The sequence below is a fragment of the Peromyscus maniculatus genome, chromosome 5 (assembly GCF_049852395.1).
Source record: "Peromyscus maniculatus bairdii isolate BWxNUB_F1_BW_parent chromosome 5, HU_Pman_BW_mat_3.1, whole genome shotgun sequence".
Taxonomy (NCBI): Eukaryota; Metazoa; Chordata; class Mammalia; order Rodentia; family Cricetidae; genus Peromyscus; species Peromyscus maniculatus.
In genome coordinates, this window is record NC_134856.1 from 67572460 (window position 1) to 67587896 (window position 15437).

At 49.2% G+C, this 15437-nt stretch overlaps 2 protein-coding genes across 40 annotated transcripts in view; one reads left to right on the top strand and one right to left on the bottom strand.

Moving 5' to 3' along the window:
- Nucleotides 1-15437, top strand: part of LOC121829490 (uncharacterized) — a 29501-nt gene that overhangs the window by 9791 nt on the left and 4273 nt on the right. For 2 of the 4 annotated variants that reach the window (XR_013051432.1, XR_013051433.1), the window contains exons 3-4: nt 278-421; nt 1078-1161. Coding sequence is in view for 1 of the 4 variants with exons in the window: in XM_076572516.1 (XP_076428631.1) it covers nt 316-421; nt 1078-1161; nt 8622-8734 (303 nt within the window). In the remaining 3 variants the exon portion in view is untranslated. Of the gene's footprint in view, nt 1-277; nt 422-1077; nt 1162-8621; nt 13262-15437 lie in introns of those variants that run through there. The other 2 variants (XR_013051434.1, XM_076572516.1) reach the window with 2 other exon arrangements.
- Nucleotides 13384-15437, bottom strand: part of Svil (supervillin) — a 208478-nt gene continuing 206424 nt past the window's right edge. For all 36 annotated transcript variants that reach the window (XM_076572497.1, XM_076572514.1, XM_076572515.1 and 33 more), the window contains 2 exons: nt 14481-14636; nt 13384-14388 (listed from right to left, as the gene is read on the bottom strand). In XM_076572497.1, coding sequence (XP_076428612.1) covers nt 14302-14388; nt 14481-14636 — 243 coding nt within the window. In that variant the 3' untranslated portion in view covers nt 13384-14301. The remainder of the gene's footprint in view (nt 14389-14480; nt 14637-15437) is intronic.

A 15437-nucleotide genomic window follows, 5' to 3' on the forward strand; every position in this document is an offset into this window, starting at 1 on the left:
GAGACCTCCTCTCAAAAACAAACAGAAAACATTTTAGAAAGAGGATGAGGGACCATACGCCCTGGCCTGGAGCAATGATGAGCCTGGGGCCTGACAGCAGGAAGAAGGCCTGTGCGGTCCTCAGGGAGGTTCTAAAGAACCTGTGCCTGTCCCTGTGCCTTGCTCGGGACCTTTCATGAGTCAGAACAGAATCTTCCTAGAAGTTTGAAAAGTTGCTCTAGGTCTTAGAGGCAAGATTTTAATTTATTGTGACCTCTCCTTCCTTATGTTCTTACAGTGCTGGGATGGAATTTGGAGCCCAGCTTATGCCGGCCAATGCTCTACTGCCGAGCAACACACCCCTCCCTTCCCCCAGTCTTCCGTGACGCCTCCATGCTGTGCTCAGTAGCATTCACCTCAGTGTCTTCAGCTAAAGAGACTGGTAAGGGAGAGGGACACAAATGGTCTCATTGGAACACCTCCCTCCCCTTCATTCAAATCCACACGTGCTCCCCATTTGCTTAGGCACCCTGGCCTCTGCAATTCGTTCTCAGTTCTCCACCCACACTCCACTCCCTCCTGGGAACCACCTCAGACTTTCTGGTTGTACCGCTTGCTCTACCAAACACTAGCTGCCAAAGCCACTCGTGAGGGGGAAACTGACCAGAGGCCCACCAAACCGCTTCGGCTCCTTCCCGCCCTCCACTGCCTTCCTCAGACTTTGTGGGTAGCTTCACAGATATCTACACATCTCGGGAGATAATGTGCACCCGCCGCTTTGCGATCTCCCTTTAAAACCTTGTGTTTCGGAGGCACATTTCCATGTATGGACATGGGCAGCACGCCCGCCCCGTCCAGCAGCTCTGCAGTGGTCTGGCACGAGGACAGCTCCGGACTTGCTTCGTCATTACAGGACCGCTGGGTTTGGGTGGTGTCCAGCACCTGGCTATCGTAAATAGCACCACTGCCCCCTCTCCACGGCTTTTCCATTCACCAGCCGCTGCTTGGCCAGCTCACTGTTTCCTGGGAATAGTCTCTCCTCTCCAAAGGTAGGGATGGGACGTACTGGATAATTTGTCTCCTTCTCACTTCCCACAGGGATGCTGAGCCCAATAAGGAGCTTTAGAATGAAAAGAGTCCACACTGACAGGGCGAGCGAGCTCCTGGAGGAGGCAGCCCCGGGTAAGCACATGGTCGTCTCATTACTGCTATGCAGGGCCACAGGGGTTGCAGTGACTCAAAGGAGGCAGGCTGAGGCTGGCCAGCTTCTCCCGGAACGTAGCATGGTCAGAACTCTCTTTGGGGGAGCCTGTTGCAGGATGGTGTGCCCAAGCGTTGCTCAGGTGCCTTCACTGCTGATTCGAGGTAGAAGGCCAGCCCCAGGAGCCCACACCTCTCTCCTGAACTCGGAGACAGACAGACCAGCCTGTCTCTTGTACTCGGCTCCCATGACCATACATTCCCATCAGGCTTCTGACATCCCGGATGGAATCTGCAAACTAAGAGACAGGGTCTCCCTCTGACTCATACCCAATGAAGGGAAAGGGAGGCAGGAAGGATGTGAAATTCCGCTCATGCAGCCTGCTACACTTGAAGTATTTTAGTGGAAGGGGACTGCAGATGTGACCCCACTAAAGAAGCTTTGAGGGCCAGCCTCAAATGTCTCTGTGGTGACAAGAGCTGGCAGTGTGACAGCCGGAAAGAAGAAAGGACAGAGTTGGGGCTGGCTCTCTCCAAAGTTCCCACTGAGAGCTGGCTGGGCAGGCCTGCCTGGGCCCGGGGCAGCTGCAGCCCGTGAATGGTTCCTCTGTCGTCACCCGCTCAGACCCAGAGTAGAACAGCACACAGCCTCTGTGCTTCTCACTTCCTCAAGCAGCCGGGTCGGGTCCTAATCGCCCATCTCCACGCTGGCGGAGGAGGAGACTGGGAGGCGCCAGAGCTGAAAAAGCATTTCATGTGGCACCTGGCTTGACCACCTGGCTTCAGACGGGTGCAGACCGGTATTCCCATTTCATAGGTGAGGGCTGCTGAGGTCACAGAGGCCCCAAAGCAGCTCGGTGGTGAGCAAAAGGCCACATAAGTTGCCTGCCGAGCATTCCCAGACACATAACCTGGGCGAGCTCCGCAAGACAATGCATCCGTTATCAACGGACTTGTAATACAGTGTCATTTTTCTTCCTGGGAAAACCGTGCACTCTCACTCTCACAGAAAGAATTTAAAGGGAGGAAAACGAAGACATCCGTTATCTCCCTCGGGAAAGAACACAGAGTCAACACTTTGGTTTTTTATGTAATCTGTTCATGCACATACTTTTTGCATAATTATGTCATTTACATAACATTCTTGCAGCCTACTTTTCTCACTAAACACTGCACACATTTCCTCTAGTCATTAAGAGAGCTTTATAATGTGTGTTTACATATAATTACATATATTTTGTTTATGCCATACCTAATTTAGAAAAAAAACTCATCTTTGAGCTAGAGAGATGGTCAGTGGAGTGCCAGCCACACAAGCGTGAGGCCCCTGGGTCCCTGGCATTTACATAAAAGCTGAGCTCGGTAGGACATGCCAGCAACCCCAGCAATGGAGAGTGCAGAGACATAAGGATCGCTGTACCCCACTGGCCAACCAGTCTAGTCAAATCAAGGGAGAAAATCTCAAAAAATAGACTGGAGAGTGATCAATGGTTGATCTCTGGCCTTCACAAATATGTGCACACGTGTGAAGGGCATCCATATACATCCACATGCACATGTATGTAACACACACAGACATGCAGACACACACACACACACACACACACACACACACACACACACACACACACACACACTTTCCTTAGCTAGTCAATTCCAGTATCCTGATGTAAATAATTTGGGGCTGATGTTAGGGAGCAAAAGCATTTCTCTATCCCTGAGAAGTGATTGATTAGGTAAACGGCGTAAGCATTTCCAAGTTCCAAGTTTATGATAAATGTTGCCTGACTGCTGTTAAAGAAACAGGATCCTTTTTTTTTTTTTTTGGTTTTTTTTTTTTGTTGTTGTTGTTTTTGAGACAGGGTTTCTCTGTGTAACTTTGTGCCTTTCCTGGAACTCACTTGGTAGCCCAGGCTGGCCTCGAACTCAGAGATCCACCTGCCTCTGCCTCCCGAGTGCTGGGATTAAAGGCATGTGCCACCTTATACAGCTACCAATAGTGCCTTCTCCTGGGACTCTCTCTAGTTTGATTGACAGTTGTCAAGATTCAAATATGCTCAATAGAATGGTCAAACCAATGTCTTCAGTCATTATTTTCCACATAGCTCCAGTTCCCTTAGTCATTCATGACTCAGTTTCCTATCCACCAGGCTCTGTGCTAAACACCTCTATGCACCTTAAGTGGCCTCCCCAGCATCTCTGGGCCAGTCTTATGATTACCTCTGCTTTGCAAATGGAAAATTAGAGAGTTTAAATGAGTTTCCCAAAGCACACAGGGAGCAAGTGACGAGGATTCAGAACATTAAAGAGACTGAGCCTGTTCCTGGGGGGCCTCACCTCCATCCTGGATACTCCCAGTAACCTGGGCCAGTGTGCTCTGGGTTTGGGTGGGAAACTCACTAGGAACTTCTCACGCAGTAGGTAGGACTCAGTGGGGGTGGGGGGTGGGGGGTGGAGGATGGTGGAGTTGAGGTTGAAGCTGGCCAGAAAATCAGCAGAAGCAGCCCGAGCTTTCTACTCAGCTGGCACACACACCTCCATGCATGAGCAAGCTGTGGTGGAGCAAGCTCTCTGCAGAGATCAGAAACGTTATTCTCCTCTGGACCACTTTCAGAGTGTTTGGTGGATTGGTGGATGAAGTAAATGCATGGTGGCTGCTTTACAGGTAGACTACAGAGTAGGAGCTAAGACCAAGGCTTTCAGCCTGGGGCCAGGTGTGGGAGGGCCGCGTGCAGGAGGCACACATCAACTCACAGAAGGCTGAGAATGTCATGATTTTATTTTGAGATGGCTTCTCCCTCTATAGCCCAGGTTGGCCTGGAACTCTGAGCAGGCCTCCTGCCTCCGCTTCCTAAGTGCTGCATTTAATAGGCGTGAGTCACTCTGCTCGGCTCAAATTGAGAATTTTAGTCAGCAAAAACGGCAGCAGAGGACCCCAATCAGAAATGGAGGGTACACAGAGAAACCCTGTCTCGAAAAACCAAAAAAAAAAAAAAAAAGAAAAAAAAAAAAAAAAAAAAAGAAATGGAGGGTCACCCAAAGGGTGGAAGAACTGAAGGACTGGTAGGACGAACCATGTGTGGTTGAGGGGAGTTGGTTTGAGGGGTGATTGCATTAGCTAGTTTTCCATCACCATTGCAGATTACCAGAGTCCATCATCTTACAGAGAAAAAAGGGTCCTGGCTTGTTGCTGGAGGTCTTCTCTCCAGGTTCCCCAAGCCCCGCAGTCCCACAATCCACTTATAAAATAATCACTCAGACACTTATATCACTTATAAACTGTATGGCCATGGCAGGCTTCTTGCTAACTGTTCTTTTATCTTAAAATAACCCATTTTTATGAATCTATACCTTGCCATGTGGCTGGTGGCTTACCGGCGTCTTTACATGCTGCTTGTCCTGGCGGTGGCTGCAGTGTCTTTCCTCAGCCTTCCGCTTCCCAGAATTCTCCTCTCTCCTTGTCCCACCTACTTCCTCCCTGGCAACCTACTTCCTGCCTGGTCACTGGCCATCAGTGTTTTATTTATATAGAGCAATATCCACAGCACTGGCTCACCGTTTTGGAGGCAGCACACCCTGGTGGAGCATGGGATAGAGAAAAACCACACAGGCCATGGCCAGGAAAACACAAGAGACCAGGGAAGGTGCTAGGGTCCACAGCCCTTTTGAGGGGACATTCCCATGACCTAAGGACCTCCCACTATGTCCCACTCCCTGAAGTGCCTTCCAACAGCACCATCCTGGGTGACTGTGCTTTTAGCACATGGGCCTTTAGCAGAGAACCGAGCTCCCAACTAAAACAGTGGTGCCTTTGATGTAGGCTGCTAGACCAGAAGTGTGTCTAAGAAGATGGTGACCAACGCCCAGGGAAATGTTACAAGTGCCTGAGCAGGTGATAACAAATGCTTTTGAGAGTGGAGGGGAGATGTTGTGTAGCTGAAGTTTTTTTTTGTGTGTGTGGTCCCACTGGCCCCGCAGTCCACAGCTGCTTATAAAATAATCACTCAGAAGATTATATTAATTAAAACTGTTTGGCCATTAGCTCAGGCCTACCACTGACTAGCTCTTACATATAAACTCAGCCTATTTCTGTTAATCTATTAACATGTGTTCCGTGGCTTTACCTGTGTGCCATTACCTGTTGCTCCCTGGACAGCAGGCTAGCATCTACCGACTTGGCCTTCCTCTCCCCAGAATTCGTCTCTCTGCTTGCCCCGCCTATACTTCCTGCCTGGCTACTGGCCAATCAGCATTTTACTTATCAACCAATCAGAGCAACAATGTTGAACGTAGAGAAGACACCATGACCATGGCAATTCTTATAATGGAAAACATTTCATTGAGGTGGTGGCTTACAGCTTCAGAGGTTTAGTCCATTATCAGCATGGCGGGAAACATGGCAGCATGTAGACAGTCATAGTGTTGGAGAGGTAGCAGAGAGTTCAATGGCTGGATCTGCAGGAACAAAAAGACAGAATGAGCCTCTGGGCATAGCTTGAACCTTTGAAACCTCAAAACCCATCCCTAGTGACACACTTCCTCCAACAAGGCCACACCTCCAACAATGCCACTCCCCATGAGCCTATGGTGCTGTGGATATCGCTCTATATAAATAAAGCACTGATGGCCAGTAACCAGGCAGGAAGTATAGGCGGGACAAGGAGAGAGGAGAATTGGGGAAACAGGAAGAAGGAGGGAGAGACACTGCAGCCATAGCCAGGACAAGCAGCATGTAAAGATGCCGGTAAGCCATCAGCCACGTGGCAAGGTATAGATTTATAAAAATGGGTTAATTTAAGATATAAGAACAGTTAGCAAGAAGCCTGCCACGGCCATACAGTTTATAAGTAACATAAGTGTCTGAGTGATTATTTTATACGTGGATTGTGGGACTGCGGGGTTTGGTGGGACCTGGAGAGAAGCCCTCCAGCAACACTATGGAGTCCATTTTTACTCAGACCACCACTAGCTGCCTTTTCTTGTCCTTGCTTGTGGCTCAAGGTGTGAGCTCTCTGCTTGCCTCTCCAGCTGCCACGCCTCCCTGCTGCCACACCTCCCTGCTGCCACGCCTCCCTGCTGCCACGCCTCCCTGCTGCCACGCCTCCCTGCTGCCCCGCCTCCCTGCTGCCACGCCTCTCCAGCTGCCACGCCTCCCTGCTGCCACGCCTCCCTGCTGCCATGCCTCTCCAGCTGCCATGCCTCCCTGCTGCCACGCCTCCCTGAAGCCACGCCTCTCCAGCTGCCACGCCTCCCTGCTGCCATGCCTCTCCAGCTGCCATGCCTCCCTGCTGCCACGCCTCCCTGAAGCCACGCCTCTCCAGCTGCCACGCCTCCCTGCTGCCATGCCTCTCCAGCTGCCACGCCTCCCTGCTGCCACGCCTCTCCAGCTGCCACGCCTCCCTGCTGCCACGCCCCCTGCTGCCACGCCTCCCTGCTGCCACGCCTCCCTGCTGCCACGCCCCCCTGCTGCCACGCCTCTCCAGCTGCCACGCCTCCCTGCTGCCACGCCTCCCTGCTGCCACGCCTCCCTGCTGTGGTGCTGCTGGCTTCTTGTGCCTCTGTAAGCCCAAATCAACTCTTTCTTCTAGAAGTTGCCTTGGTCATGATGTTTTGTCACAGCAACAGGAAAGTAACTAATACACCCAGGAAAGCGATAAACTGCAAGTCAAATCTGCAGACAGAGGCAGGGGCTCACGTGCTTGGGCTTTATGAACTTGTAGGATGTTAATCAGTTTGAATATAATTTTGTAATTTCAGCCCATTGTCCCTTTTTTCCTTTCTTGTTTCCCATATTTACCTATGTATGTGTATTCCCCCACCTGGCCTCTCCTAACTAACATTTACATCCCTACAATTCCATCCTTAGCAATTTAGTATCTAAGTTAAATGATCACAAGGCGGCCATGGAAGCTAGCTGCTCGACAACCCCGAGGCAGAGTCAGTCTGTGGCCTGGGGACACCCAGCAGCTCCTAGGTGTGATGTTTTCTGGACCTAGAACAGAGTTCCTGTTAAGGTCAAGACCAGCAGAGTTGGAGACCTGTTGGATACTGGGACTCAGCCATTCCTGCCCAACGCCTCTAGTGTGCGACCACTGCTCTCAGGCTCCCGGTAGGCAGGGGCAGGCCTCCTCAGCTGCTTCTCCCTCGGCTCTAGGCCAGACTCCTGCCTTCTGCAGCCTCCTGCTGCCTCCTTTAGCTCCCTGGGTTGTCCCCAGTGAACACTCCTCTTGACAGATATCCTGTAGGCCTGGCCCCTGGTGCTGCTTCCCAAACGAGCAAAAATGCCACAGATCTGTAGCTAGAGTTTTCCGCCTTGCCCACAGTCAGGACAAATCTCTGTCACCCGCCAGTCCCACAGCTGCTCAGACCCAACCAAGTAAACACAGAGACTTATATTGCTTACAAACTGTATGGCTGTGGCAGGCTTCTTACTAACTGTTCTTATAGCTTAAATTAATCCATTTCCATAAATCTATACCTTGCCACGTGGCTCATGGCTTACCGGCATCTTTACATGGTGTTTGTCATGGCGGTGGCTGGCAGTGACTCCTTCTGCCTTCCTGTTCTTTCTTTTCTCCTCTCTGTTAGTCCTACCTATACTTCCTGCCTAGCCACTGGCCAATCAGTGTTTTATTTATTGACCAATCAGAGCAACACATTTGCCATACAGAACATCCCACAGCACAGATCTGTCCATAGAAGAGCTCTGCTTTCAACTTTTTGAGTATTTTACTTTGCCAGCAAATCAAAGGTAGTAGTTTGTACCCGTTTGGCATACACATCTACCATAGCATCTGTGTTAATATGCTCAACAGATACTCCAGGACTGATGGATGATGGTGAGCAAACCCACTTTTCTGCTTGGAGGCCCGTGTGCAGGTGTTATACAGCCCTCCTGCGTGTGGTGGCCTGATGTAATGCCTAGGGGCCATACTTGATATCTGTGCTTCAGAACAACTGGAAATGAGTTACCTTGAACTCTGAGCTGATACAGTCTTTGGTTGGAAAGTGCCCATATTTCCCATGTTCTCCATGGAAGGTTCCTTATTTGGGGCTCATGGGGGATACTGAGGTAGCTGGCTACTTGGGTAAGAGATTTATTGAAAGAATTATTAATGTCATGAACAGACAGACAGACAGGAGCAGAGTAGGGCCCCTTATAACTTTCACAGGAAGGTGTGTGGGAAGGATATTGGAAGTTTCTATTTTTTGGTCTGTATTCACTGTTGCTAGGACACTGAATGCTCAGTTAAAGAATGTTAGGTGGTGGGTACATATCATTCCTGGTCAGCCGTTAATGGGGTTTCTGGAGCAGGAAGGCAAGAATTTAGAGAAACAAGTCACTGGAGTTCTGGAGACCAAATGATTGTAGTATAACCAGAGTGGAGCATGTGCAAAATGGCGGGGCCATGGCTAACACCCGGATTCTTCCTCACTACCAGAGCAGAAGGAGCAGGAGTGCGGGCCACAGGAAGTGACAGGAACAGCCCAAGCCAGAGGGAGGAAGAGTCTGTGGACTGAGAGGAAGCTCAAGCTGGGAAGCCTCTTCCTGTGACCCCACTTCCTGGAAGCTGCTGCTCTTCCGGCTGATCCCGGGAACTTGGGGTGAGCAGCAGAGGTCGGAAGCAACAGCTGGCTGGGAAGGGAACCTGGCCTGCAGAAATGTGCTGATAGTCATGGCAGATACAGCATTCTGGAGAAACCTGCATTTAAAGTAGTTTATCTGATCCTGCCGTGTATCTTTGCCTTGTTATTCTGAGTTCAATAGATGGTTTTGAATCATTCCCAAGGGAGGCTAATTAAATAGTTGATAAATAGGACGTGGGGATTTCATGCGCAAAGCTTTTCTGACACTAACTAATTGACACTGGCAAGAGTAGGACCTTTACCTTACAGATGCAAAATCGTCAAAGGAAAGGCGTGTGTGTGTGTGTGTGTGTGTGTGTGTGTGTGTGTGTGTGTGTGTGTGTCTCCACCACAGCCCTGCAGCTATGATTTTGGAGATGTTCCCCAGAGCCCTAGCAAGGAGGAACTGAAGGGGAGGCTGCAAGACTTGTTTAGTCTTCGGCAAAATCCTTAGTGAGATTCAAGTTCCCAGTGCTAGAAACAGATCAATTAGAGGCACCGATGACAAGGGTCTTGGGAGGAGGCCTCACCCCGCCCTGTTGTGTAAGAGCTGGCATTTCCTTTGGAAATGGTGACTCAGGTTTGCCCTGCAGCAACTCCAGGGCTTTTGCCGACCAGCCACAGCGCCACCTGCTGGCCTCGTAGTCCTCAGCACTGCAGAGTAAAAGCCAACATTTTCCTCTTAATCTCGAGTATTTCTTTTTCCCTTACTGGTCCCAGCTGGGAATCCTCGCTTCAACAGAACCACAGCTAATAGTGTGTGTGTGTGTGTGTGTGTGTGTGTGTGTGTGTGTGTGTGTGTGTGTGTGTGTGTGTGTGTGTGTACAGATCTGTCAGAGGGCTATTTCCTCAAATAATCTCATCCTATTCTTCCCCTCTGGATTAAAATGAGAACAAATGACATCTAAGCCTTGACTGATTGGCCCATGGGAGTGAGGGGGCTACACCAGAATAAGAAGAGTCATTTCTGTCTCCAAGGGCCTGGATAGCTCTCTTCCTTGGGGTGGTGGCGGCTGGGGATGTGTCTGGAAGCTCCTTGTACAGGAGGCAGTTAAGGCTCTTTCTTAGAGCCAGTGCTTTTTTGGGGTGGTTGAGGGAAGGGAGGGATGATGGAGGTCTTAGGACAGGCACAGCCACTGTGCACATTTGCAGCCCCAGGGCCCCAGCATTGTTTGTGTTTGTTTGTTTGTTGTTGTTGTTGTGACAGAATGCCTGAGCAAATAAGGTAGGGAAGATCCACTTCGGCTCGTGGTTTCGGGGGTCCCAGAATCACTTGGCTCTATTGCTTGTGTGCCCTCGGGTGGTGAGGAGGAATACCACACTAGGAAAGCATGGCTGAGGAAAGCTGCTCACCCCACAGCAGCCAGGAAGCAGGAAGAGGAGAGAAGGGGGGGGCAGGAACAGGACACCTTTCAAAAGTTTGCTCCTCAGGACCCTTTTTCTCCAACCAGACCCCACCTCCCAACAGCCCATTCAGTGTGAACTCCATGTGTTAACCTGTTGATCTCAGTGTCTTGGTGATCCAGTTACCTCTCAATCGGTCTCTAGCAGGGGACAGCCTCGACATGTGAGCCTCTTTGGGAGACACTTCATATTGAAGCTGTAACAGGGGCTGTGGGGTGGGGTGTCCTATCAACACTGCCCTTCCTTCCTTCTGCAAACAGAGATGCAAGTGTGTCCAGCTGTTCTCTCAAATGGTAGTTTATGATAATTTCCAGATCATACAAGTCAGTCTAATATAGTCCATAGGGGACTTCCAGAAACCTCTGGTATACAATTTCAAGAATGTTTTACAGAACTCTGGCGAGACTATGAGGGAATATCAAGGCTGGGGTGTGTTGGACACTGCCTTCCATGACTTGATACTGCATCCATTTTGGGTCCTCCAAATCAGGGTCTTACCATGTATCTCAGGCTGGCCTTGAACTCACGATCCTCTTGACTCCACTTCCTGAGTGCTAGGATCACAAGCCTGTACCACCACATCTGGCTTTGGAAAATTCTTTTTAATCCTAGCAGCGTGCAGCTCAAGAGAGCCCTTGTTCATTATTAGATGTGAGGATGCTGGTCTGCTAGCCTTCCTTCCCAGTCAGCCCCCAACGATGAGCCTGTGGGGCCAATGGCTCTTCCGCAGTCCAAGAGGCACAGCACATCCATGATTCGGCTATAGGAACAGAACATTTCCAATGTTTTTCCATCTCATTCTGACCTAATCCTCTGGCATATCTGTGACAGGTGGTGTGACTCAGCCTGATAGCCAGCCTCTGATGGAGCAAGAACAAGTGTGTGTGTGTGTGTGTGTGTGTGTGTGTGTGTGTGTGTGTGTGTGTGTGTGTGTATTGTGAAGCTGTATTTACTTTTTATAAGTAGAAAGTTGGTATGGGGAGATGCCCCAGTCAGTAAGGCGCATACACACAATGACCTGAGTTCAGTCCCCAGCACCCATGTAAAAAGAAGCGCTTAGCAGCAGGTGTCTGTGATCCCAGATTTGGGGAGGTGGAGACAGGAGGATCCCCAGAGTTCACTAGCCTGCTAGTCTAGCCTCCCCGGTGAACTCCCAAGTTGAGGGAGAGACCCTGTCTCAAAAATAAGGTGGAGAGTGACTGAGGAAGACACCTGACGCCCACCTCTGGCCTCCACATCTGTATGTGCATTACTTTGGGCGTGTCCACAAAGGCGAGACAGGAGGAAAGTGCTGCATGAGCCTGAGCATGGATGGGGATGGTCTGGGGAGGAAGCAGTTCAATAGACAAAGGTGAGTTCCTTCTCCCTTTCATTAGCAGGGATACTGTTCTTGTGTGCTGTGGACACCAGAAATCCAGGTCTGTGCCCTCTGGTCTCTAGGACGTGCATGTAGTCCCCAAGGTCTCAGGCCTTAGCCTTGAGTCAAGAGGGACACACACTGGTTTCCCAAGTTTCTCAGGCTCGGACAGCTAAGTACTAGTTTTCCCAGGGGCTCCAGGTTACACGTTGCCTGTTGGGGAAGCCTCGGTCTGCCCGGTGACATGGGTCTGTTCCCCCATTTTCCATCCATGCATGCATGTGTCGTCTAGCTATGCTCGACACAGAGATGGTGCCTTCTCTCTGGAGAAGCCCAGCTGAAGCCCAGTGTCTAAGATTCCAGTTGACTCCCAAGCCGGCTGTGGATGGTGGCGAACCTCTCTCTATGACACTCTTCAGGTTGCTTTACTGGCTGCAGAAACACCCCGCGTTTGCTGCCATTTGAGGGATGCACTTTGAGGCTCCTGCCGCCCCTTTCCATCATTCCTGGGTACATGGCTCCATCCTTTCACTCTAACTCATGTGCTCTCCTATTTCAGTTCTGGTCACAGCATCATCCACACCAGAAGGTCCACGCGCTGGACCGTTTTCAAAACTCATCTCCTGCATCCCTGCCAAAAACCCCATGATGCTGGAGAAAGCCAGTTACTGTCTCTTTTCTTAAATCAAGAAGGAAGGAAAGTTTGGTGACTGGACACTATCACACAATCACACAACTGTGGGTCCAGGAGCAGCTGACTGGCTTAGACCTAGTATAGTCCCATGGTGGGGCATGGGAGAGGGCTAGGAACTTTAAGACAGACATGTTGTGGAACGTTATTTTAACATACATTACATTTGTTTATGCTGTGGAATATTTGTTTAATGATGCAAAGGTGTGTTGCATTCTTTTATGCTGCATTTGTTTCACTCTGTGAAGCTGTGTCCCTTTGTCTAAAACACCTGATTGGTCTAACAAAGAGCTGAACAGCCAATAGCTTGGCAGGAGAAAGGATAGGCAGGCTGGCAGGGAGAATAAATGGGAGGAGAAATCTGAGAAGCGAGAAGTAAGAACAAGGAGAGGAGGCCAGCCACCCAGCCACCCAGCCACCCAGCCACCCAGCCACCCAGCCAGCCACAGAGTAAGAGTGAAAGTAAGATACACAGAAGTAAGAGACAGGTAAAAGCTCAGAGGCAAAAGGTAGACAGGATAATTCCAATTAAAGAAATCTGGCTGGAAATAAGCCAAGCTGAGGCCGAGCATTCATAAGAAAGAACAAGACTCTGTGTGATTTACCTGGGAGCTGGGTCACGGGTCCCCCTAAGAGCCAAAGAATGAAAACCCAACAACTACACAGACATGTGATCTAGACGAAGCAGTTATTGAGAGGAAGAGTTGTAACAACTCCCAGCCCATCTGCAGCACACACTTTTTTTTTTCTTTTCCAGTTTCTGGCAGTGCTGGGCATTGAACTCAGGGCCTCACACGTGCTAGGCAAGCACTCCACCATATTTTATATTTGTATGTCTTATATCTCCATTCACATTTAGAGAAAAGGCACTGACATCTCACAGTGAGTATAGACGCAGCGGTCGAGTTAAGAACATCTGCAATGCTTAGAGCAAATTTAAGGGTCAAACGTCTGCCTAGTCTGTTTAATCTTACTCCCTAGTCTAAACCCCTGCCCTGGGTGAAATCCAGAGCTACAGCAGTTGGTACCTAAGGCACAATATCAGTACTTGATTGAAGCTACATGTTTTTTTTTTTTTCCCCTACAAAGGAACAGGTTTGGAAGTCAATGTAAACTGATCAATGAATTGTGATTATTCTGAAATTTTATTTTGGGGTCCTGTGTCACAAAATGACATGTGTAATGTTTGCAATGGGTATGAGAAATTGAGATGTTTTTATTTCTACTATTTGAGAATAAAACTGTAGATAATGTTCCAAACTAGCATCAAAAGAAAAAAAAAGGCGGAGCAAACTTTTCTGTATACAAACTGTACATAAAACAAGGCACTATACATTTCTGGGGGAGATATTAAGGTAGAAAGGTTGATTCGCATAGATTCTTCAGAGTCCACACCGGGAAGTAAGCCTTTGTTCGCTTTAGCACCGGAAGCAGAACTCAGCACAAGCCGGACCGAAGGCTGAAGGAGGCACTCCTGGGGGTGGGGGATGGGGGGACGGGATGGACGACAGCCTGGAGGCAGGTCCTAATGCAACAGAAGCGACTCTATCTACCTGGTAATATTGTTTTGACACCGAAGGAAAAAAAAATTGAAAGTGAATGAATACATATTGCTTTGTTAAATACATATTGGATTTATACGGTGTTTATATAAATATATATATATATATTTAGAATCCACAAACTATCAAAATAACACTTTATAAAGAGACTTGCTTTAAAAAAGGTAATGCCGAGCTGGAACAGGAGAGTAGGGTCGCAGCGGCCGCTGAGGCAGGGCTCGGCTGAGTGAACGGAAGAGATGCCTTTCTCAGTTTACCTGAACCATGGAAAAGAGCCGTCCCCAGAGTTCTCCCACACATTTACAAAATGCTTAACTCCCAGACAAGCCATCGAGTTAATAAGGTCAGGTTTGGAAAAACTCTGATTCAAAAATACTTTCTTCTTTGACAGAAAAAAAATAGCAGTCAAAAAAAAAAAAAAATCCGTTTTCTGGTCTAGAGGCACCAGAAGTGATCTCTTGGCGGTGCCTGTCATTGCATCCTCAGAACAGGCCCTTAGCTTTCTTCAGGTTCACTTGCTTCCAGGTGGGCAGTGCGTTGAATTCATCTCTGGTCATGTCGAGTGCAAACTGGAGGAAATGTGAGAGACGCCCCGTGAGTGGCCGAGTGAAAGGATGCTCACGCCAGTGTGCCATCACCATCCCAGCCAAGGGCCACTCACCTCAAAGTCTTCATCTGTGAGATAAATCTCAAGCTTTAGAGGGTCTACTCCCTCTGGGAGTGGCCTGGCAAGCAGATCTGCCAGTGGATAGATGGTTTTACAGAGCTTGGCTAGGACATCTTCCACCAGGGTGATCTGGTTGGAAACTTCAGTATCCTGGAGAGAGGGAGCAAGAGGACATTTGAGTAGACTCCTGCTATCTATGGGGAGTTTGCAGACCACCAGCTCTGTCCCATGTGGGCACAGCCTGGTCAGGAGCATGGTATCACTCCACTGTGGAGAGGGGACTCTAACTATCCAGGAACTACCTCCTGACCTTCAGAGCTTTTCTCCCTCTGCCAACTTTCAAATCAACCCTGTGTTTGAACTGCTTATGAATGAATGAATGAATGAATGAATGAATGAATGTTTAGAGACTTAGCTTACCTATGAGTGAACAGCAGAGAAGGATTATTGGATCTGAAATCAAAACATTAGATGCTTCTACATAGTGGAATTTGTTTAACAAATTTTAAAATAATTAAGCTAAAAAGAAGTCATGCCCTTTCCCTTTCCCCCAGGTTCCATTTCTTAATCTACAATGAGACACAAAGAAGGTAAAGGTAGAGTAATGCATAAGGCCCTGGGTTATGCACACACACACACACACACACACACACACACACACACACACACACGAACGCACGCACGCACGCACGCACGCACGCACGCATGCGCACACACACAAATGCATGCATTCAAGCCCGTGTACATGCACACACACAGGGGCGGGTTTTCTGGGAAAATCATCTCCATCTCTTATACTTGGATCTGGGAAGTGCTGCCCTCCCTTTGGGCAGTTGGATGGTGACCGAATGAGTTCAAGTTACTGCCAACTTCAGCAATCTATGGGGCAGAATCTTGGAGGAGAGGTGGGTGCTGCCTGAGCCTACTGGCCTGTACCTATGGACCACTACT